The sequence below is a fragment of the Athalia rosae genome, chromosome 3 (genome assembly GCF_917208135.1).
Source record: "Athalia rosae chromosome 3, iyAthRosa1.1, whole genome shotgun sequence".
Taxonomy (NCBI): domain Eukaryota; kingdom Metazoa; phylum Arthropoda; class Insecta; order Hymenoptera; family Athaliidae; genus Athalia; species Athalia rosae.
This window is the reverse complement of record NC_064028.1, coordinates 2663494-2687697: the sequence shown is the minus strand read 5'-3', so window position 1 is coordinate 2687697 and position 24204 is coordinate 2663494. Positions and strand designations below refer to the sequence as shown.

General features: G+C 39.7%; 5 protein-coding genes and 1 long non-coding RNA gene across 12 annotated transcripts; 3 read left to right on the top strand and 3 right to left on the bottom strand.

Annotated features, from left to right (window-relative positions):
- The first annotated feature begins 50 nt into the window (after nt 1-50).
- On the top strand, nt 51-8816 carry LOC105686560. 2 transcript variants are annotated; one of them, XM_012401495.3, is made up of 3 exons: nt 51-437; nt 646-807; nt 957-8816. In XM_012401495.3, the coding sequence occupies exon 3, from the start codon at nt 986-988 to the stop codon at nt 6509-6511; it is 5526 nt and encodes a 1841-aa protein (XP_012256918.2). In that variant the 5' UTR covers nt 51-437; nt 646-807; nt 957-985; the 3' UTR covers nt 6512-8816. The 2 variants fall into 2 exon arrangements, with proteins under 2 accessions (XP_012256918.2, XP_012256919.2); XM_012401496.3 differs by having other exon boundaries at nt 51-549.
- On the bottom strand, nt 8642-11931 carry LOC105686160 (cilia- and flagella-associated protein 251-like). Of its 2 annotated transcripts, XM_048652059.1 has the most exons (14): nt 11796-11931; nt 11414-11737; nt 11220-11328; nt 10946-11157; nt 10722-10873; nt 10444-10655; nt 10246-10375; nt 10095-10184; nt 9893-10024; nt 9733-9824; nt 9419-9653; nt 9103-9331; nt 8908-9014; nt 8642-8783 (listed from the first exon to the last, which is right to left on the bottom strand). In XM_048652059.1, the coding sequence occupies exons 1-14, from the start codon at nt 11923-11925 to the stop codon at nt 8682-8684; spliced, it is 2256 nt and encodes a 751-aa protein (XP_048508016.1). In that variant the 5' UTR covers nt 11926-11931; the 3' UTR covers nt 8642-8681. The 2 variants fall into 2 exon arrangements, with proteins under 2 accessions (XP_048508016.1, XP_048508015.1); XM_048652058.1 differs by having other exon boundaries at nt 10444-10873.
- Nucleotides 11932-12637: 706 nt separating this feature from the next.
- LOC105686159 (72 kDa type IV collagenase-like) lies at nt 12638-16925 on the top strand. 2 transcript variants are annotated; one of them, XM_048652066.1, is made up of 11 exons: nt 12638-12820; nt 12938-13249; nt 14526-14678; nt 14755-14870; nt 14942-15103; nt 15187-15476; nt 15555-15892; nt 16048-16195; nt 16269-16410; nt 16477-16598; nt 16673-16925. In XM_048652066.1, exons 2-11 carry the CDS (start codon nt 13211-13213, stop codon nt 16807-16809), a joined length of 1647 nt encoding a protein of 548 aa, XP_048508023.1. In that variant the 5' UTR covers nt 12638-12820; nt 12938-13210; the 3' UTR covers nt 16810-16925. The 2 variants fall into 2 exon arrangements, with proteins under 2 accessions (XP_048508023.1, XP_048508022.1); XM_048652065.1 differs by lacking the exons at nt 12638-12820; nt 12938-13249 and adding an exon at nt 13489-14449.
- Nucleotides 13085-14857, bottom strand: LOC125500219. Of its 2 annotated transcripts, none has more exons than XR_007277459.1 (3): nt 14734-14857; nt 13310-13476; nt 13085-13226 (listed from the first exon to the last, which is right to left on the bottom strand). It is a non-coding gene; the product is annotated as an uncharacterized LOC125500219 (long non-coding RNA). The 2 variants fall into 2 exon arrangements; XR_007277460.1 differs by lacking the exon at nt 14734-14857 and adding an exon at nt 14193-14273.
- A 155-nt stretch (nt 16926-17080) lies between the features above and the next one.
- On the bottom strand, nt 17081-22213 carry LOC105686418 (thioredoxin reductase 1, mitochondrial). 3 transcript variants are annotated; one of them, XM_048652069.1, is made up of 8 exons: nt 22016-22213; nt 19107-19330; nt 18894-19024; nt 18582-18811; nt 18258-18472; nt 17990-18172; nt 17555-17913; nt 17081-17471 (listed from the first exon to the last, which is right to left on the bottom strand). In XM_048652069.1, exons 1-8 carry the CDS (start codon nt 22161-22163, stop codon nt 17342-17344), a joined length of 1620 nt encoding a protein of 539 aa, XP_048508026.1. In that variant the 5' UTR covers nt 22164-22213; the 3' UTR covers nt 17081-17341. The 3 variants fall into 3 exon arrangements, with proteins under 3 accessions (XP_048508026.1, XP_012256651.2, XP_012256650.2); XM_012401228.3 differs by lacking the exon at nt 22016-22213 and adding an exon at nt 20308-20493; XM_012401227.3 differs by lacking the exon at nt 22016-22213 and adding an exon at nt 19462-19730.
- Nucleotides 19915-24204, top strand: LOC105686419 (C-factor). The gene is made up of 5 exons (XM_012401229.3): nt 19915-20142; nt 21141-21192; nt 23052-23242; nt 23629-23778; nt 23853-24204. The coding sequence occupies exons 1-5, from the start codon at nt 20017-20019 to the stop codon at nt 24075-24077; spliced, it is 744 nt and encodes a 247-aa protein (XP_012256652.1). The 5' UTR covers nt 19915-20016; the 3' UTR covers nt 24078-24204.

The following is a 24204-nucleotide window of genomic DNA, read 5'->3' as shown; positions in this document are numbered from 1 at the left end:
TAACACCCGGAGTTCTTCGCGAAATCCCTTGGGCACCCCTCGAGTCCCGTTTCAATGGGCTCGACGAGAGGAATATGACAAAAGGTGGCATCACTGCTGGAATTGGGATACGTGTTGGATGTAGTACAGCGCGGACCGCGCGGACGGAGCCGCATTCATTGATATTGACGCCATTTTACTAACCTTTTCGGTACTTTGGAATTAACCAGCAACATTTATAATACTACTCAACGAACAAGGGACACCGCATCAAGGATTGGTAATTGTGGTGCATGATATCTACATGTGAATCAAGTGGTTAGAAGCGACTGGGGATCAATCGTCGTTCGTCGAGGGTCCCCATATCCGTCGACTTACGCGGTATAGGGGACAGGGAAAGTACGTGGATCTAAATTCGCACGCAAAGAAACTGAGTTGTGAAAGGAAACACCGCCAAGGTTCGACATATCCTAATTCTTATCCTAGCCAAACTTTGTTCTGTTAACAACTGGCAACGCATACGCGATCACCCTACGAAATTCCTCTTTTCCTAACAACAACTGTTTGATGGTACATCAAATTATATCATAACCATTCACTACAATGATTCGATAGAATTTAGCCATTGACTTGAGATTTGCATAGACGAAGTGTTCTTCATTCTAGGACCAAATACTTTCGAGTTCATTTCTTTGGATTTGTTCCATCTCAAGCCCGAGTCAGGACGCTCATGATTTATCCAGTCGTAGCCCATGTTTTATCACACTTCAGACTCGGTCACTTCTCAAATCGTTGAATCAAGTCAAAGGAATACGTGCAAAAAATAAGGTAAACAAATATTTTCCAAATATATAAATCTATTATCATCAAAGTTCCATGAACCTAAATGGTCATTCAAGCATAAATTTGAAACATTTTCAGGAGAATTTTTCAACATTGGAATAATTTATCAAATTAATTGTCATTCATAATTACAGGTGACGCTGCAAAAGCAGTTAGCATTATTATGGAAGATGGAGATGGTGACAATGAAATTATGGATACGAGTGTTGTGGCCAACAATCTGCACAAAGATATCAACTGCCAAGAATCAAACCGTGAAGTAAACTCGAATCTACGTTCGGATCAATCTCATGCAGATAGATTAGAGACTTGTGATTTGTCAGAAAGTGAGGATTGTGCAAACAAAAGCCTAGGTAATGATTCTAAAATAATATTCAAGGGTTTTAAAAAACGAATCCTTGCTCAGACGCAAGAAAACAAATCAACTACATCTAGAAATGATGACAATGAAACAAAATCACAGCCGACAAACGTGACTCTGAGAAGTGTCAAGAACAAAAAATCTGATACGAAAAGAGGAAAAATTACCGAGTACGCTCAATATTTGGGGCTTCAACCTGCGGCAAAATATAAGTGCCTCAAGTGTCAATCGGCGGCCACGTTCAGTACAATGTCAATGCTGAAGCAGCACCAGCGAAATTGTACTTTGGCAATGACTCCGATGCAGGGAGTTTTAGGAAGCTCTGAATCCTCTTCGACGCCACTAGCGTCAAACTTCAGAATTACGCGAAAAGTTTATTTATGTTCTGCATGCGGCACATATTTTGAGAATTGGAATCTTTTTCTCCACATGAGGGAGGTTCACAAACGTCACATATGCCTCTTTTGTCTTGGAATGTTTGGACAAGCTGAAAGGCTCTCGTACCACTTATTAAGCAAACACGGTGTACCCGAAAAGGAGTTTCAATCACTTGAAGATTTTTACGACACTTTTAAAGGATCGTGTTACTTAATCTGCTGCAGTTGTGAAAAAGTGTTTTCTGAAACTGACGACTTTTACAACCACTTTTGTTCATTGCCAGAAAAGCAAACTACTGGCACAGTGTGCTCTGTATGTAGGGAAACGGATTCTCATGCATCATCTTGCACCTTGGCCATAGAACAAAGGCTAACAACGGGTAATGTAAATTCACACCCCTCAGACAGTACCTTGCCTACCCGAACAAATGCACAATCGAGTGTTGGCAATAGTAGAGGAATTTCTAAAAGAATCAGTCGAAACAAGAGGCTCAAGTCAAGTGATTCATTGAAGACTGCTAGTCCTTCTCATCAGAAGTCAACCGAAATCCCAGTGATAGATAATCGAGTTCAACCACCTTTGAGACATCAAGACGAAGACGAAATTGATCGTTCAACAAGTGAGAGCTCCAACAGTGGGTTGAAAATCGATTCGTCCAGAGACACAGTTGCTGAAACGATTATGGAAGTTTCAAGGTATGTCGAAGGAGTAGATTCAAACCATGCAATTGGTCAAAGTGAAAACCATCACGAAAAAGTCACAAACAGTGAATTGCCGAGTGATGTCAAAGAGTGTTACGATAGTGTGACTGAAACAATCATGGAAGTGTCGCGATTTCACGAAGATCCCAACCAAGTTTCAGAAAATAGGAACTCAGAAGTTGAGAACATTTCCAATGTGAATGAAGTAGCAAAGAACATGGATTCGACAGGTGAAGAAGGAGCAGAATCATTGAGTGGCAATGTAGAGCTGGATGAGCGATTAAATTCAGAAAGCCCAGTGAAAGATGTATTGGACAGTGAAGATAGAAAAGATAGTAAGACATCACCTTCTCAAGATGCTGGTGATGATGATGCAGAATCTCAAGTTTCTGACAATTCTGTTGCTAAACCATCGGCACACTCATTATTTAGTCCTCAACACCAAGCACAAATGGCAGAAGTCAATTTAAAAGAAAGTCAACTGGATGAATCAGCAGAAACTGAGGAACATGATGAAACTGGAGAAGGAGATGAACTAGAAGAGTCGACTGAAAAAGAAGAAACGAATGACGATCCCAGTGAATCTCAAATCTCGGTATCTTTTAATTCTGTGTCAGCGACTGATAGAAGTCTGGTGATTAAGATCTGTACAAACCGAGTATCAAAGTTTTCCGTGGCAACGACAAATGCTCCAGTTAACAGCAGTGCGAATTGCGATACAAGCAGGGAATCAGAGGAGAATAATAATGGTAATGGTTCTACATCAGAAGAGAAAACGCCAAATGTATCAGAACGTGAGAAAGATAGCGCCGGTAGTTATCGTTTGAACGAAAGAGAGAGCGACAGTGACTCTGAGAAATTAGCTGTAGTCGACGTCACTCCAGAGAAAACTGAAGTAGAAGCCCAAGAAGCAGATAAAACAGTTGAAGCCTGCAGTGATATATCACAAAGCATGAACCAGGATAAGAGTGAGTTTGAAACAGATGGAATTATATTAGCAGGAGAGGAAGTCCCAAGTATAGATCTCAATGTCCAAGGCACCATGGAGAGTCTTGAAATCGAAATGCTTCTGAAATACTGCATAGATGCAGCCAGTTCAACTTGTGTCTACTGTAATCATGCCCGCCAAATAGCCGTGAATGGAAAGCAGCTAGGTCTTCACATGCTTGCGGAGCATAGGTTCCTTCCTCAACATCCAGCAATTATTATTCAGAGAGAGCAGTTTACGTCTAGGATAAAAAAGGCTCTGCATGAGGTCGAAGCATACTACTTTAACTTGGACAGCTACAACACTGTGGAAGGGACCTACAATGTTCCAAACACTCGAACTTACGAATGCTTTCATTGTCGCTTCCACTCCTCTGTACACAAGGAATTATATTTACACAATCGAAAAATGCATCAGAAGACTATATTGATATGTATTATGTGTAAATCAACATTCTACAGTTATAGCGAATTGCTGTGCCACTTATGTCCAGGGGTTTATTCCCCAAACATAAACGTCAAGTACCGCTGCTGTCTCTGCCCTATCAATAATTTACCTTCTGCGTTCAGACTAATGGTGCACCTTAGAAAACGGCATCACGCATGCGACGTCTGCTTAGAAGCCACTGGAAATCAACAGCGGCTATCCAATCATGTGTGGAAACACAAACTCCATCATTTATGTTACAGATGTGGTATAGCTTACAGGAATAAACCGGACATAACAAAGCATCTTTTTTGGAAACACGGCACAGAAAGTGTTCTTTGTAAAAAGTGTCTACAGAAAAAATGGCCCCATGTCTATCACTTTTGCATACCACCAACAGCCTTTGTCTGTGAAGAATGTGGCTCCAGTTTTTCTCGTGCAGTTGCTTTAAAAGTACACAAACGATTACATTCTGGAGATACACCTCACAGTTGCAATAATTGCGCGGCACAATTCATATCGAACAAGCTGCTGCTCAAACATCAAGAAATCCACAAGGAAATAGTTAATGTCCAAATGGAAGTCACTGATCAAGGTGATGCCCAGCTGCCTCCCGATGAAGTGAAGGAAAAATTAACCAGCGATGAACCAGCATCGGAATCGCTAGACAAGTCTAAGGATGCTAAAGAAACTGTAAAAAAAGTTGTAGATGTCTATGATTTACCACCCTTGAATCTATCTTCGGACAGTGACTCTGATAGTGATAACGAGAAAGATGAGCATACTAAGGAAATAGAAAAAATTGTGACTTCTGAGGATAAACTCGAAATGAAGAAAGTTGCTGAAGATGAAAAGTCTGTTGAACCAGCTGAGTCGCTACTTGACGAGCCCAATGTAACTAAAATGGATATTGATCCTAACGAAGATGAGAAAAAAGATGAGGTCCAAATAATTGATGGGATTTGGGATAATTTCAAGTCGTACACCGCTAGTCTTGAAATGAAAGAGTCTTCTAAGAACCCGGAAAAAGAAAGAGAGGCTGAGTTAGAATTATTACGCCAAATTATATTGGCAGACCATGATTACTGCGTAATTCCCACCGAGAAGGAAAAATTGGATACGCTGCCTGGAGGAGAAGGGCCATCAAGATCAGAGGGTAACAATACTCTTGGCGAGGAACACGACTACATTGGAAAACCTCCACAAAGTCCCGGTACACAGTTGGACACTGCTCTGACTACAGGAGGGGAAAATGAGGGTGGTAAGAAGAAGCCTAAAACGCCGCGAAAGAAAAAACAAAGTGGAAGTACATCTTCTAGTGAATCATCAAGTGATAGCGATTCTAGTTGCTCGTGTGGAACAAATTGTAGCTGCAGTAGTTCATCTTCTGGAACTTCTTCGAGTTCATCAAGTAGTTCTGACTCTGATAGCTCCGCGTCAGAAGGGTCACCACGCAAACAATCGAATCGTAAGGATCGAAGAAAGGCTAAGGAACTGGCAAAACGAACCAAATCTGATTCTGTGGAACCAGAGCCCCAGCCAAGCCAAGCTGAACCATTACAAATAGAAAATGGTACAGATGCTGCCGAAACATGCGCCCCTGTACATCCTCCTGAAAAAGAAACCCTTCTCAGAGAGTCTGATCTTGACACAGATGAGACCGAAACTGATGAAGATTTCTATGATGAGCACCCTCAACAGTTAGCCAACAAACTTTTAGCAGAAAAACGCAATCAACTAATGCTTCTTGCTGCTGTGGCACCTGCTTCTACCGATTCACAAGTATCAGCACCTCTCAATAATGGATTCGTTGACACCGACGAACACCATACCAATCGTGCACCTTCTCCGATTCCTGCTCCCCTTGAAAATATTCCGCCACCAAAGAAAAAAGTGAAAACAAAGAAACGGAAGAAAAATGAAAGGGAAAAACAACGAACTAGTACTCCCACCGTAGAATCGATAAAATTAAACATTCCCAAATCCTTTTACCAAACCAAGCCTGGATTTGCCTCGTCATCGCCAGCTTTTATAACCGTTGTACCCAGTAGATCTTCCACTCCAAACCTCACCACTCCTGCCACCGAAGTAGCTTCTGGTAAAGAATCCCAGAAAGCAAAGTCAAGTACTCTCCAAGCCGTTGGTAGCGGATCAGAAACGGACAATAAACGATCTTCGAAGAGGAAGCGGGTTCCAAAACGTTTTTATGGCGATTCGAGTGGAGAAGAATCGGAAAAGCAACCAGTATTAAAGTGGCGCAAAGTTGAACCTCCATCTTGGGTTACAACTCCAGTTGCTGCGCCATCGCCTCCGCAAATGGCATTTCCTGGAAATTCACTTTCCTATAGTGCAGAAACTAAGAATGATGAGGCTCTACCCACAGCTGCACCATCCGAAAGTGAATCTGAAGCACAAGCAGACAGTAGTAGTGATTCTAGCGAATCTGAGGTGGAATCACCACCTCAAGATCAACAGCAAGTACTACAACAACAGCAACAACAATATCATCAGCAACAGCAACAACAGTACCACCGCCAGGAGCAACAGCATCATTATCAGCAGCAGCAAACCCCTCATCACCCACCACAGCCACACACCTATAGCACTGAAAATAATGCTCCGGTATTGGAACGTACAGACAACTTGTATTGTTACTGTCAGTGTCCCTATGATGAAGTATCAGAGATGATAGCCTGCGACGGAGATGATTGCAATATTGAATGGTTCCACTTTGAGTGTGTGGGGATAATGGTACCACCGAAGGGCAAATGGTATTGCCCCGATTGTCGGAAAAAGCTCGGTATCGTTAACACTACTGATGATTATTTTGACTGAATGTGTCGTAAATATTATTTTAAATTATTGGATCCGTATTACGCTGATAAACAAGTTAAATCCTGTTATTTTGAAGCTTGCTAACTAGCTAGGTAGAGTTGATTGATATTCAGCTATAGAAGTTGGAGAGCCAAGAGATGTTCACGCCAAAGGGATCAGCGTTGTAATTTTATGAGCAGCTCAATTGTGCGAAATATTCTCTCCAAGAGCTCTATTAATTCACTGTTAAATATTTTCAAACAGACGGAGTAGGTGGATTGTTGTTCATTGCAAAGATAAGTTGGAATGCTAACAGCTATATTTACTATTTCATCATTCTCCGTCACTCGGTTAATAATGCGATGGTTCCATGTTGATATTTTTCTTAAATCAACAACTGTTTGTACATAAATGTAAATATGCCCTAGAGTTTATAACAATGAATCGAAGTTTCAGTGTAAATTTATTTGTACTCCTTTTAATGACATCGATGTAAATTACTTTAGGTAGGTCATAGAATCTTAGAGACTAGCTCGCATACGCTATAGAAGAGGTCTGGTTCAAGGCAGAGGTGAAGATGGAAGTTTGTGAATTTCGAGGATTTAGGACGGTTACTGCGAAACCCATAAGATGACTACTAATCTAGCTGCTGGCGGCACTGCTGGCAGTGTCTAGGCCGCTATTCGTATAGTATACATCTAATTCCGTTTTACACGTACAAGTTTATAATTTCCATTGATGTTATGTTTCGAGACTCTTCTTTGGGTTTAAGCAACATGGTTTGGAATTGGCCATTATGGATAAATCTTAAATTATTTGTTACTCTAATTTTTTTCACATCGTCGCGCGTACCTAGCATAATATTATTTATTTTACGTGTAATTTGCCACTTGAAAATTGTTCGCCAAGGAACAAGCGAATCAATTATCTTGAAAGTAATTGAATTAATGAATAATTAAAAATCAGTCAATGATGGTATAACTGCTGCTATCAAGAATGCAGGTAGTCAAGCAGTTGGAAAATGTGCGATAAACAACGAAAAATGAAATCAAATCAAATGACTTCACCGTGTGTATGAGTGCGTACCTGTGGAAATCTATTCGGAAATCATTATGTTAATTTGGCATAGGATAAAACTGAGCAGCGATAAACATATCTTACAGACTTTTCTATTCCACAGTTTATTCTTGTGTTTCTTCCTCTCGGTTCATTATTTACGATGGATGTTATTTCGATGGCGTTCAAAGCTTATTCATCATTACAACTGTATAGCATGAACAATTTATGTTCTATGTCAATTTAAATTGTTAACATTATATAGGTATATATTTACGTTATCAAGTTCTTGGCGTATTATTATGTATTTTATGGTATTTTTAAGTCATCCAAGCAGCCATTGTAAGATGAAGATATAATCATAGAGGTGTAATGTTTGCTTTGTTATCCTCTACTTATTCACGCGTTAATTTCAATTTGCAGTTGCTTTTCTTTTACCTATTCGTGCAAAAGTGTCGCCATACGGATCCAACAGTCTCTGCCTGTACTCAAGCCTCATCAGCAATTATTCAAAGATACATCCTCGAATTCAATCTGCAGTTAACTTAATTAGGCGTGATAAGATTGGTACGAGGGTCTTAAACCCACCGTGCAAGAACTGAAGTAAATATTAGTACAACCTTAAAAAAAAGGCGAGTCGATGTGAGAAAGATATGTTAAAAAGAATTCATCGAAAAATTGTTTAATTTTAAAATCAAAGAAACTAATAATGATGATAATCTACTTTAAAATAACGTCAAGATTTGCTAAATCTAATAGGATCGGTTGATGAATTTTCAAATAATCAACAATTGTTTTGCAACATTCCGCAAATTTTTATTGTCTAATTAAATATTAATAATATCCAAACTGTGTACTAATTAAATCGGTATTCAATAAATAATTAGCTACGACAGTTTTACTGCGATCCTATACACACATACATATACTAGGTAGTAGATGATCTCGTATTATCAAAATAGGGATTGAAATTTTATAATAAATTTAAAATCATCAAAATAAGAATCGCAGCCATTGTCAGCTCGTGGGATCCGAAAACTGAACTAAATGATGATTGAACGTTTTTTTGCAAATGATGATTTTGAACCTGCAGCAATTATGACGCTTTAGGGATGATTCAGCTATGCGTGTTGAATTAATGTGTCTGTGGAATATCCTTGCCTGGCGAGGAAGAATTCATTTCCTCTACAGGTTCGATCCCCAAGATGCCCACAGCAAAATCTTTGTAAGATATATCCTGTACCATAAAACAATACACTATTATAAGTAATCATATTTGTATCAACCTCTTGTTTTATCCTATCACTGACTTAGTTTCAGAATATTTGTGTCTAGTGCAAGCAATCAGTACAGTAAATTACCGCAGGTAAAAAGGAGAAGTTTAGATCTACAGCTTTGTTCTCTCTTTCCTCTTGCGGCATCAGAAGTCTGAGGGTATCATGTGCCTGACTGACGGTCATGCGATCTCCTAATTGAGGTTTTTCCACGTAAGAATTATCAATATTTAGTTATTTCCTATTTTTTGTTGCTGGTTAAATTTAAGTGATGATATTTACCCAGCGTGGTTAATATTTCGATAAACTTTTCTCTAGTTATAACTAGATCCTTCTCCATTTCAGTATCGCAAAATGCGGCGAATGATCTTCTCACGTGTTCCATCGAGAGACCGAACACTGGACGATAGTTTACATACAATTTAACAAACTCTTCGAAAGTAATTTCTTCAACCAACTGCCCGGTCTTAGCGTAATTCTTAAAAACTACCTCTGTCATGAGCTCCTCTACCTGAATTCGGCAATTGAAAAAAAAAAAAACAGAGTAAAAGACATTATGCATAACGCATAAACTTTGATTAACCCGCAGCGGACCTACTTCGTTAGAGTCGGGATAATAACCGACAGCCCTCATAAGGTTTGGCAGTTGTGCAATGGGCACTTTGTCTGTCACTATACGACTAGCAGTCGTCTTTTCTCCTTGGTGTAATATCTGAGCGTAATAAAACAAATCCTGCATTTCGTTCAAGAGCCAACCCTCCTGCCCTCCGTCGATCATACAATAAAAAGGGGAGAGACTCTGACCGCCTAGTTTAGCCATGACGTCCACTGCCCTAGAAAATCGAATTCCAGAAAAAAATATATCCACGTTTTATGATCATGAACAGAAATATTTTCACGCAATTGGATTACCGGGGATAAATCTTCCACATTAAAACGCAGGGGTCATTGTAACCGAGGGTGAAGAGATACCCGCCGCAAAAGCTGGTACATATTCGAGTGATCTGAAAAAATTTATTGTGATTTTGTCTCTGAGAAGTGAAAAACGTTCAAACTATGTTCCACGAATTACCATTTTGGGATGACCGACAATTCCCACGATCTCAAATGGGTTACCATCGAAAGGAAGTAGCTGTAAGCCTATTTGAGTGTTCGTGGAAAACACCAAGTAAGCTTGATTGTGCATATTTCTCATTGGTAAAAACTATTAAAAGATATTAAAAAAATTATGATCAAACAAACGAGATGTATTTCTGAGGATGACTAATTATTACCGCAATTCTATTCACTGGAGAGCCAAAAGTGGGACCGAGGTACGTTCCTTGTATCAATTTGGTACAGTCGTTCAATAGTTTGAATTTGTACTGTGAAGGAAAACTTGTTGACACATCAGCTTAACTTCCTAATCATTTGAGTATGACGAACCTCCGTATTTGAGAATACAAAAAATCTCTCCACTTCAAACTTGGGGTACCAAGACAAACTGAGAGGGACGGCCGAATGTTCGACACGAACAGTTTTCAAAATTTTCAAGCCAGGCTCCGGATATGGTCCACTGTATTCGAATACAATGAATTCTCAAAGAGTTTATGAATTAAGGTGTATTTTCATAATCGATTGTACCTAGTTTCCAGATCATATTCGATCAAATTACGGTCCTCGGAGATACTGAACAGCCTAGGAACAGAGCTACCACTGTACGCTGGTCCGAAAAGAACCTCTCTTATTGGTAAAGAGTGAGAATGTAGTTTTCCCAAAAATTTCCACCCCCCAGAAATGTCCTCAGCTTTGTGTGGCTCTATGTAACGATAAGCTCCAATTGCAGTGCCGTCATCCTGAGAGTAAATTCGGTAACTGAAATGGTCTGTCCACGTGACACCGGTGGACACGGTGGAACGTACCCTGTACGCCATGTAATCAGAATTTTCTGAAAATACAATATCAAGGAGAGACCTCGAAGAGTGCTTGAATGGAATTTCCCATTCCGCATCCAAGGTATCGGGATGCAGAATCCATAAGGCACCACTCTGCATACCACAAGCCAACTCCCGGCCTAGAAATGATGAAAAAAGGTAAGTCGAGTACAAGATTTTGTAAGCCTGCAACGTAGAAAGAATTATCCAACCATTAGGTGAAAATTTCAGAGCCGTGACTCCCGTCAGGCTCTGATGATGTTGCGGACAAGTGACGTGATCCGTTATCAAGCCAGTAACATCACGAGCAATTAATTCCTCGAAGGATGGTAACGCTGGAGTTTGTTTTGAGACCAAAAGGTGATGGTTGTTGTACTCGTAGAGGGAAATACGCCCCACCATATTTCCGGTCACAAAAAGATCCCTGCAAGAATATATTGTGGCTTGAACAAATTTCGATCAGTGACTCTTTGGATTTGAATAAACCTGTCGGGATGCGTATCGAGGGCTGTAACGGCTGCCTCAGACTGGTGGAGGATGAAATGACATTTGAGACGACGGATCTCGATTCTAGCAATTCTGGACGTAACTGTAGCTGGAAGAAGTTGTATGGATGAGAGAATGTCTCTGTGGATGGACGTAACTCGTAATGCACAATTCAAACACTTTTCAAGGCTTACAGACAATGAAATCTTCCACACAAAATGGATTTCGTTTGAGTGTATAGTCTAGAGGTACGTTATCAGGGCGCTTGCTGATCGCTTGGACCTCTGGGCGAACTTGATTACCCTCTGGTTGAATTTCCGGGCCCAGATCCGCCAATATTGTAACGTTTGAGCTAAGATTTGCAAATTTTTCACCCCTTTCTATCAGGTACTTGGATCTTCTGGGCATTGACGTAACTTCCTTCGTTTGGTTCTCATCGATGTCAACTTCTTCTTCTTCGTCTTCAGTATCATCTTCCGAATCGATAATGTAGTCCAAATCGCTGCTCGTCGAAGCCACTGAGTGAAAAATAATCTTATATCTCCACTAACAATAAGTCGAAAAATACCATCATACCAAGTGATTCACTGACGACTTTTTCAGGCGCTCTCCGATGGGAAGACAGGTGAAATGATATCGAATTAATTTCATCCAGACCAAATTTCTGGCACGAAAAAATCAACTTCAATTGTCTATCGTAGAACATGAGATGCCCCAGGGCATTGCCAACGATTACAACACTGAAAAAATCCTTCAATCAATTCTGAGATTAAAGTTGTTCGTTTCGTCTGGTTTGAACGTTTCGAGCTGAAACAACGCTGACGTGGATCGTCACTTTAAACAAGGAACTCTACTCTGAATGATTAACGATCGCTGTGATTCCAGATGACTGAAGATGCAAGGATTTGACGTGTTTCTTGTTGTTGCTCACATCCTGCTTAATCTCAGAAGATTCTCTGTAGAAAACGTCACTCCATACCAGCACGTGCCCTGAAAATTATTTCTATCTATTCATCAGGAGTTAACAATAATCTGTAAAATAGAAGATTCATCATTGCACACCATTGCTAGTTCCGGTCAAAGCCTGATGACCATCTCTGACGTACGTGGAAACATTCAGCGTTCCTAAACGCTCGATATTGTCATTAATTTTTGCCCGCGTCCAGGTCAGTGTCCCATTTGCCTGAATAAGTTAAAATTATGCTTTTAATGCCGTATTGTTTTCACAATTTAGAATAAATATTTCAGACAACGTATAAACTGACCCATACGACGAAGACGATGTTATTGTCAAAGCCGAGTAGAAAATGATTCGGACAATCGATATTGAAGATGATTTCCTTTACCCTGTCGCTACCAAAGCCGGTCAAAACGGTAGACGCTTTGAGAGAATGGACGATTTCAATCATTCAACCGGGACATGGGGACGAAAAATCAATCTCACCATCGGATTCGTCACGTCCGAATGACCACAGCCAAAGATTTACTCTTATCTCAGTTTCGTTTCCAACCGTCACAACGTACTTTGCATCTGGGCTGATTTTAGCTGTTAGGAGTTCTTCGACGCCGTGAGGATTAAATAGCGTGCATATCGGCAATCTGTAAGTACGATCATAAATATGTACGATCGTTTGTAGTTTTTTTTGCATTCGTTGGGATTAATTTTTGTACAGCATTGAACCTCGATTCCGTATCCCAGACAATGACGACACTTTCAGCCCCAGCATCGGCCGTCAACAACCACTTGCCCTCCGCATCCGTGGACATCGTCGACACGTAATTTTGCTGAAATCGAGACGGCGCGATGAAATATATTTCGCTCGTACTTATCGACTAGGGATGTAAATGATATATTCCAACGTGTCCCTGTAGAAGGTGCATGTCTCTCGACGTATAATCGTAGATAGAAGTGGCGTGAGAACAGGCGAAAGCTATCAGAGACCGATTATCCGACGTTAAATTGACGATGGGAACTCGTGGATTGACTCCGTATGACCATCGAAGTTTCTGCGGAGCGACAAACGAAAAAAGTAAGAAATTTACAATGAAAAAAACCTTTGGATTTTATAGAAAAATAATATAGTGCTAACAAACGGCGTCAGTTTTGGATTGTCGAATGATGAACTTCGTCGAGGTGAGGGAGGTTTTGACTCCTCTTCATCTTCTATCGACGTACCAGATGAATCAATCACCGATTCGCCAGTAATCGAAGCCAGATCTTTTGACTCATCGCTCATTTTTCGTAGGATATATCCGCCTGGAATAAATTATACGTTATAATTACGATGAGTAACGATGCCTGGGAAATGTAATCAAAGTGTCACACGGATTACCGCATGAATCATTTATCGATAGGATAAAAAGGAAAAACGGATTCGGGTTTTTCGTAACCAATTGTTATTAACAAATGCGCTGACTCACATCGTCATTGAATGATTTTTTTTTAAAGATATACGTCGTTTGTGTATTACCGTATAAATATGAACGAGGATTTTATCAATGTCAGGTCACAGACCTTGTGAAAGGGGCGAGCTAAGGCGAAGATGAACAGAGAACGCGCGCACACAATATAATAATCTCATCTGTATTTGTAATGAATATAAATTTTGTTTACAGTCCGTTATCCGTATTTGTGGTCTTAGAATTATTCGCTGTAATATTGAAGAAATTTTTTATTCACATCGCTTTAGTCATATAGAACGGAAGTTATTTTATTTAAGCTTCGGAATGTACTTTCATTACGGTCAGAATTGGAATACACCAGTTATCTCGATCAATCCACAAGACGTGGTTTATAATGTTTAAAATATATGCCAGCAGCATATATAAGCACATATGTGGAACTTAATTTTTTTACAAGCTGTCCATCAGTCCGTGTGATCTCAACAATGGTTGGAGTGTTTTAAAACAGTGTTTAATCGGGAGTGTGAGAAAATAAAATTCCAGTTTTTCTCGGTTTCAGTTACTGTTTACCATTTACAATATTAATTCCGAGTCCGCTTATTGAATATTTACTGAATAATTTACCGAAATAAATTTACAATCACTTAATGAAATAGATAAATATGTCACGTGCTGCTGATAAACTCCGGATGAGATTCGATTGGAGATCAAGCGTCTTTTTTCGAATCGAAATCATAGTCTTCGCCTCTGTTCTCACGATTTTCAAAATTGATGCGGCGCCTATTTCTCAAAGGCATCTATCGCTCGAGGTGCCTCCGGCTCACGCGGTGCTTTTAAATTGCATTCTCAAATTTTAACACCGAATAAGATGTTTGTACATAACTAATTCATTGTATCCAACAGTTGGAGTTTATGAAAAAATTCGGGTACATAGCGAAGGGATCGGATCGTGTGGAGGCGCAGTATAGCCAGGAATCGATGTCAGAGGCAATAAGAACTGTTCAAAAATTCGGTAATATACCTCAATCGGGAATATTCGACAACGCTACACTGAAGGTACGCTGCAGTTTCATTTGAGGTGATGTAATGTCTCGACCGAATTTTCACAAACCTTTTTCCTGTTATTCCGAAGTTGATGCAATCACCGCGATGCGGTATTCCTGATATACGACCCGATTATTCGAGCACTCGAAGGAAACGTTTTGTTATCGGTTCTAGCGGTTGGAATAAACGCCGTATCACTTACTAGTGAGTTGCATTGATATCTTTTTCGCTAAATCATCGACCGTAATAATATTTAAACTGTATTTTAATTGCAGTATAGCGAATTGGAGTGCAAAATTAGGGGAAGAGGCAGTCGCCGATGAAATTGAAAGAGCCTTCGGTGCGTGGAGTGGATATTCACGTTTGGATTTCAAGCAAATAAATGACCCGTCCGCGGATATAATCGTCGCTTTCGGTCGGGGTAACCACGGCGATGGGTAAGCTGACGCAAAATCCATGTTCACCGTACAATTAAATCGAACAGTCTATTGACCGAACAGATTTTTTCCATGTATCTCAGATACGCCTTCGATGGTCCAGGAAATATCCTCGCGCATGCATTTTTTCCCGATGAAACGGGGTCGTACGCCGGCGACCTTCACTTCGACGATGACGAAGACTGGAAAACAAGACCAAACGATTTTCAGGGACAAACCGATTTTTACAGTGTCGCTGTTCACGAAATCGGTCACAGTTTAGGACTCGCTCATTCTTGGGTACCATCGTCAGTCATGTTTCCTTACTATAAAGGATCCACACCAGACATTCAGTTGGATTACGACGATATCCTGGGACTGTACCAGCTCTATAGTAAGAGGAATTATGATACTAATTATTTGATCAGGTAAACAATAATTGTTATTAATTTATTTGATATTCCATGAACAGTCACGCGACCATTGGAGGGTGATCATCTGACGAATACACATTCAGGGATATCGGAAAATGACGATGAGATTCCTACAGAAACTATCCCTGAAGAAACAACTACGCTTGAGTCTCAGGTAGAGACTACGACAAAGCATTTTCATCAATTAACATACGAAGGGGATTACGAAACTGTTGATGATTTTCTTCGTCATCAAAGTGAAAGTGGTCGCGATGTTTCCCAAATAACATCAAGGCACATCCCTCGACCTACACTGCCGTCTATTCCCGATGTCTGCGAGGGCAATTTCGATGCCATCAGCGTCTTCAGAACAGAACTTTTCGTATTCAAAGGAGAGGTGAGTTGACGCAAATTCGTAAGCTCGATTTTTTTCAAATTGGAGACCAAAAACTGATATCCTGTTTGCAAATTGATCTATCTATTAAAATGATCAAGTTATCGTCCATTCATCGCTTTTTCAAGAGAGGATTCAACTGTCCATTATCTTTTCAGTACGTTTGGCGGTTGAGTAGCCGCGGAGTAATTATGGACGGCTACCCAGCTAAATTTCGCCAGTTATTTTGGCAGCTTCCCGAAAATATAAGAAGAATTGATGCAGCATATCAGAGGGAGTATGATGGCAGCATCATACTGTACAGCGGTGAATCATATATTTTCTTTGCAGACTGATTTCGTACAAGTTTCAAAATTTACACGTTATTTTTATTATCTAGGAAATCAATACTGGATTCACGATGGATATTCACTCATTGAAGGCAGTCCTCGGCCCCTGACGGATTATGGAATTGACGAAGCTGTTGATAGGATAGATGCGGTGCAAGTTTGGGGAAAGAACGATGAAATCTATCTGTACAGGTGAGGCATGAGCTAATTCCTGCTTCTCTGAATCGGAACCTAGTTAATATTTTCGTTAAACCACAGAGGAGAGAAGTTTTGGAGATTTAATGAAACCTCCCATACCCTGGACGCTGGTTACCCACGCAATATCAGGAGCTGGCGGGGCGTACCACCTAACATTGATGCGGCAATGACTTGGCTTGACGGTAAAAGATGACTCAAAATATCCAGCAAAAACCGAATCAAATTTTTCACATAATTAATAATTTTCTCCTGCCAGGTCAAACTTACTTCTTCAAGGGCAAGCTGTTCTGGAAGTTTGACAACCATTTGATCAAAACAGATAGTCATTATCCTCTCTCAGCTCCACAATATTGGCTAGGCTGTCCGGAACAGCAGGATACAGTTCAGCGGTAAACTATTGATTCGATAATTATATTCGAGATGGTCGAAAGAATATTCGAATTTTAGGTTTCGAGAAGTTAATGTGATAACTCAAGAGTTGAAAATGTGTGGATTTTTGAATTTAGACATCAGTGTTTATTTTTGTGTCACAATTACCTATCATATAAATACTTTCCTAGATATAAACCATATGAGGAGTAATACCTCGCCACGTGAGCAAATTGTAATAATATAATTTTAGGAATAACCGTACCATTTAAATCAGTTAGTACATCTCGCCACGTTGATGACATGAAAAAAACTATATTTAATCAAAATTCACTGTGTTACAACTTTATACAATTCTGCAAAGCATATTAGTACACATGATACATCAGTGACTTTGGTGCACAATTTAGAGTGCGACGTACAAATTATCTGAGTTCCAGAAATGTAAGAAAAAAGTGATCTATCTAAGAACTGGTCAAGGATCTTGTCCTTATGTTGCCGTTGAGTGACATAAATATCAAAAATTGGTCATCAAATTGTCTTTGTAACCTGAACTTTAACTGCAGCAGCTCTGGGGGGTTGGGTCCAGCCCCGATCGCTTAGTGATGCTTATTCTCGTAAATTCTTCAGCTGTCGTTGGGTGGATTCCAACTGTAGACTTGAGTGCTCGGAAAGTCAAATTGCATCTGTAAACACAAATATAATTGATTGGTGAAGGCGTTTTTACGTACAATTGTTATCAAATATTTTACAAGAAATAACTACTCACTTTATTGCTGCAGCGAAGCCCTGGATTACTTCACCTGCATGAGGGCCGACAAAGTGCATTCCGATAACTTTTTGGTCATCCTTTCGTAGAGCAACAACTTTCACGTAACAATGCTTAACATTCTTCTGCGGTACAAAGAATTCAGTAGGTTTGTAATAGGCATGGTAAACCTCTATATTATCATCCCCATGCAAGGCAATTGCATCTTCTTCACTAAGTCCGACACATCCATACTCTAGCGGGCTGAAAACAGTCGTCGCAACATTCGTGTAGTCCATTTTCTCGTGGGAACCACCAAATAATCTCCTAGCCAGAAGTCGTCCAGCGTGAATAGCGACTGGGGTGAGTTCTGGTTTTTTCTATTATAAGAAATCAAGATATTAATATTCCTTGTCACTGAAATCCAAAAAATGTGGTTATCAGACTTGTACGTACATGAAGTACATCGCCAACAGCATAGATATTAGGGATGTTGGTTTGCTCGTTGAGAGCATCAATTTTCCCAGTATCCGGTATCAGTTTCAGACCAACATTCTCAGGTTTGAGTTCTTGGGTGAGTGCACGACGACCAATGGCAAATAGCACGGTGTCATAAGCATCCTGGTGGAGAGCGCCATCCTGATGTACGACAGAACTTTTGTGAGAAATCTATTTTTCACTAATATGATCTTGAACTAACATTATTTGAATTTTTGTTACTTACACGGTCGACCCAGTGAACGAGCAGACGTCCATCATCTTGCTTTTCGATAGCCTTTGGTTTGGCTTGATAAACAAAATGAACACCACGCTGTTCCATTTCTTCTGCCACGATGTTTGCCATCTGCTGATCAAATCCTCTCAAGACAACGGACCGTACAAGAATAGTAGTATCATAACCAAGACCATTCAAAAATCCGGCACACTCTAAGCCAATGTCTAAGAATCTCTATTAAGGATAAAAAATTCTTCAAGTGGGTCTATCACAGTGATATCTGATAGAGATTTAACTCATTGTCAGACTTATTTGTTTTCAGATTAAGGATACATCCAGCACCAACAATCAAAGTTTTTCCAGGTGCTCTATCTAGACTGAAAATATCATCGCTGGTTATACCATATTCTAAGGCACCAGGTATATCTGGGTATCTCGGCCTGCCACCAACCGCGATAATGATATTCTTAGCGCTGAGAAGTTTTTCCTCTCCATTTTTTCCAACACCAACAACGGTATTGGCATCCTTAAAATAACCCAGAGCATTGAGGTATTCAACTTTCCTGATAAATGACAAATAAAATAATGATTATAGAAAAAATAAAATGTTTTACGCAATGTAAACTTTAATTTTCATATACACACTTGTTACGGAGTTCAACACGTGTAACCCAATTTACAGACTTGACGTGACTTTGCACAGCATTTGTCAGGGCAGACCAATCATTTTGAACTGTATTTGGATCCGGCAGTTGCCATCCATAAGCAACAGCTTCCTACAACATCGGGCAAGTTCACAATTTTTAAAGATCCTTGAAGTACGATAGCAGATGACAACTTCAGAATTTAATTACTCACATGGACAGCTTCTCCAAGCAAAGCTGCCTGGTGCATCAACTTTTTGGGAATGCACCCGACATTGACGCAGGTTCCTCCCAGACCCCATTTTGTACCTTGCGGTGACGGAGTAACAAAGTCGAGTACAGCAACTTTAGCACCAAGTTCAACAGCCTCTTTAGCAGCAGCTAAGCCACCAGAACCTCCTCCAATAACGACCAAATCGTAAGTCGAACTTTTATCAGCTGTAAAAGAAATGAAAAACATTGCAAACTCCCACCGCAACTCTGTGAAAATTAGACAAATGACGTAAATATTTGCGATTATATACGTGCATCATCTAAGGTAGTGCAATCGTAATTAAAATTAAACTCACAGCAGAAACAAGCTGTTAATTTTTTATCAATCAGAAAGTAATTCATTCGTGATTTGTGAAGAGCTAACAATTTTGACGGTCTGCTACGAAGTGATATAAATCTCAGTGGCAGAGTTAACGTTGCCATGATAACGATGACAATTAGAAACAATACGATGATGTAAAACCGGGGGCGTGAGCGGCGATGATTTAATTGTAAGTTTAACTAATAGAGAACTCGAATTGAGTGTAAGTTTGCTGACGTCACTTGGCAATATTTCGCCTGTAAATCCTTCGCGTTTAAGTTTTTTTTTTCACTGTTTCTCTTCGTTTTCATTCGGTCTCTCATTCGTACTTCGGTAATACGCGGACGATGTACATCTGTTGCGATCTACTTTCTACCGACCTTGGAAATACCGTCGGCTGCGCCGAACACCTGATTTCGTGTGATCAGCGTCACGAGAAAAGAGGGAAATACTATCTATAGATTACAAGTTTTACAACAGACCCAGATTAACGAGAAGACGATAATTGCGGTGGAATAATTCCGAGTGAAACCGACGATCATTTGATACTATGAAATCGGTACTGATTACGGGATGTAACCGGGGGCTGGGTCTTGGTTTTGTAAAACACTTCGCAGCGCTCAGGATACCGCCCGAAAATATATTCGCTACGTGTCGATCGGCTAACAACGCTCCGGTAAATCATCACTTCTTCTCATATCATTATCAAATTTACGTAATCACAATACAAAGCACGAACGCAAACACGCCCCATGCGGGCTCCACATTCGACTAACAGTATCGTTGATAGACGAAACACATTTTTGACCATCACAAGAAGCACCGAGACTAGAACACTCACCAATTGGGGCCATTTTCCGGCGATTTTGTTAAAAAATTTGAGAATTAATATCAATTCGGATAAATTCTACTGTCAAATGAGCTACTCCAGTCAAGGAAGTGAAAATAACTGACGATCAGTGACGTTAATGACGTCAAAAGGAAATAGTAGTGCTCACTAGAAGCGGCAAAGTCGAACTAACGAGGAACATTTTCTACATGTAGGATACGAGTGCCTCCATCTATTGTTATATTCATATCTGACAAATATCTCCCTCCCTTTTGAATCTTGCGCAATAAGGGAGCGTAGGATGACTGGCATTGCTACTACCTTTCACATTTTTTATACAATAGCTAATGATAATGAACATGATTACATGTGGTAAACGATGACGACGCGCATCTGACGATGATGACGACAATGTGACGATGACGTATCTTTCCTCCACTTGGTATAAGCACCGATCTGTTCCGTGATGTATGTACAATTTCCTTTCGGTTCCGAAGTCGTTCTTTCAATAACAAACTAATGATTAGCTGTATTTTCAAATACAGACGGTAACATTGCATTGCATTGCGCGAACTTAGGTATTCGCGCTTTGTCGAATGATGCAATGAGGATCGGACGATTACTTGTTCTATTCTAATAATTCAATTGCACAATAATTGCAGGAAATCAAATGAGAATGCAGAATTGAAATGCACGATCGCGAATCGAGCAATCGCAATACTTGCTTGAATTTCGAGAGCTTTTACTCGGGAGAAAAATCTAAAGGTGATTCAAAATATTACCCGGCAGGAAATTGTACGTATTCTTACCTTGCTTGTCAAATAATCGATTCAATTTTTTTGCAGGAATTACAGGCGTTAGCCGAGAAATGGAAAAATATTCACATCCTGCAGCTTGGTGAGTATAATTTGTGAACATATCCAAAAGGCACATAGCGAGCGCGATGATTTTTACATTGGAAATAAGCGGTAACGTGATTCTTTCGAGTGCATTTTTCAAATTTGGACGGACCATGATGTCCTTTTCCCTGAGATTCAATTTGAGATTGCTGGTAGTAATTCGATTTTCAATTCTTCCTATGAATTCTATTCTACTATTGTAGGTATGCGCACGATCATCGAGATAAATAACAATACGTCGTTATATCACATGTTCTGAGTTTTGCACGCGTGTACGAAATTTATTTGCTAAGTTCTTTCAGCTAAGCGTCAAAGACCGGTTTGATTAACCGGTTTGCCGGCATTTTTTTTTTTTTTTTCGTATGCGTACACTTGAATGCTACATATCGAATAATAAAAAAAAAGTCTCGATGTGATTCAGTACAATGCATTAAACAGGTGCAGTACAGGTCGTGAGAAGTTTATCGATATATTTCTAGACCTTATTTACTTAAATCGGAAACTTGATTTATTGCTGCCAAAGGAGCACGCACATATAGGAGATACTTAGAAAACACTGAGCATTCCTCAATCAGATATTTCGCGACGCTAACTTAGGAATAAATATTCGCAATCTGCATGCGCGTGTCAAGTTCCTCAAATAATATTTCAATACAATCTTTAAGTATTTATCACTCAACCTTGAGCATATTTAAATTATAACGTTACACAACATAATAAACTTATAGAGTATAAGGAATTACACCGACAAACAGCAACAATCAATTGTCAAAGCCTGCAAATTGATGCATAATAATTTGCAACGATCAACACCTGCATACCTGTCTTTGGCAATTTTGCTTTCAGTTCCAATGTCACATTTTCGTTTCCATTTCTCGGCTCATCCTCTCCAGAATCGTCGTCAAGTGTTTGAGGTTTCTTACGACAAAGTCTCCAAGATTTTTCCTTTCCCGTTCTGCGTTCGCTCATGATTTTGACCCCCACCGATTTTAACTTTACGAGAGGTATTGCAGGACCACGATAGTAGCCTAAATTCAACGTCGACGACCAAGCCGCTCTCGTTTATGGAACAGAATAGCTCGGTCTATCTTTCGATTTTTCTATTGTACAAGCTTATCTATTGACGCAGAGCTTTAGATACATACATATTGGTATAACTTATGTCTCGGCGATCATCATTTGATACACTTTTACAATCAGTGCGAACAGAGGTGTTTTTTTTTCAGTTGATAATAACTGATACCTTTCAATTGAAAAGTTATATGTATATTATCTAATGCTTTTACTCCTGCAGCGAGTAGACAAATCGATATGATAAATGGTAACATGTAATTTTGATTTGCCTTATTGTTAGAAAGAGAGAAGCCCTGACCCAGATTTCTCATGAAATCGAGCGCGTGAAACGGTAACGATTTCAAGGATAAAAGGTGAAATATTTTTTTGAGACAGCGTCGACTGTCGGTTCGGGTGTTGTTTTATTTATTTATTTATTTCTGCGTGAAATGGATCGCCCGTTTTACTACGCCAGATACTCAAATGGCGATATTTACCAAAACTCGAATTAATCTTTCAAACAATCGACTATTATATCATATCAGTCTGATAAAATATAGTAATCGCAGAATCTGACGCACGTATCCTCTGCTCTTGAAATAATTCGAGCTGCTTGCGGTGATTAATTATGACGACGGTTCGGTCTGGCTGATATCTGTAGCGTTGTCTGTAAAGTTCAAACGTTTGATAATCTTCTAATGCCCCGAATAAAGATAATTGAGTTAAGATCGTACCGTAAATATTTTTATCGAGAGCGGATGTGGGGTATTGGTATTTTCAATTTTATGCTGTTGTATGCTGCAGATCTCAAAGAGACGAAAACCTACAAGCAAGTTGTAAATTCAGTCGCCGAGAAGGTTGGGGATGCTGGTTTGAACCTTTTGGTGAACAACGCTGGAATCGCCGGAAAATTTTCTCGGCTTGGCCTCGTAAAGGAGCAGCAATTGACAGAATCCTTTTTAGTCAACACTATAGCTCCGATTCTGTTGACGAAGGTAATCTGATTGAATTCCACGTTTTTAATGAGGAATATACTGATTTTAAAGATTCCACATGAGTTTACAACGTTATTCTCTCTAATGGATCGTCACAATTTCGGTCTCTGTACAGAACGTCGTAAATACACGAGAAAAAATACATAAAAACTTATTCCATATTTAATCTCCGGGCAAAAACAGCCCTGCCTGATTGATGAAAAATTAATAACTTGAATGATAGTTGTGTGTGAGTCAATTAAGCTGAATTTGCATTTTAATATTTGCTGAAAAAGCGTCGACACCTTTCCGAATAAAATGCAGTAGCATCGAAACCTTTCTATTTCAGTAACATGAAAATATCCAGACAAGGTATAACTTAAAAAATTGTTTATCTTATCTCTCAGGAGTGTTTACCACTTCTGAAACAAGCCGCTTCGAATTATGGAAAGCAAGGGATGTGCATAGAACGTGCAGCGGTCATAAATATGACTTCTATTCTCAGCAGCATTGGTGACAATACTCAGGGTGGATACTATCCCTATCGATGTAGCAAGGTACTTGATCAAAGAATTTTCTTCATAATATCGACAATCGTACGTTTCAATTACTTGACTTCGGCTTTTTTCAGTCTGCTTTAAACGCGGCGACTAGATCCATGAGCGTAGATTTACAGAACGATGGAATTCTAGTAGCCTGTCTGCATCCTGGTTGGATAAAAACCGATATGGGTGGTAAGAATGCTCCGATGGAAGTCGACAGCAGCATAAAAACAATTATATCCACGCTGCAAACTCTAAACGAAAGCCACAACGGATCGTTTTTGCAGTATGATGGCACCACTTTGCCTTGGTGATTGATAAGATGAACGTTAATTGGGTGAGACTAACACAATGCAATAAGTATCTGATATTTACGAATTGAAACCGTACCGCACCCTGTGATGGATACGACTTTAATAAACGTCCAGCATAATAAGAGAA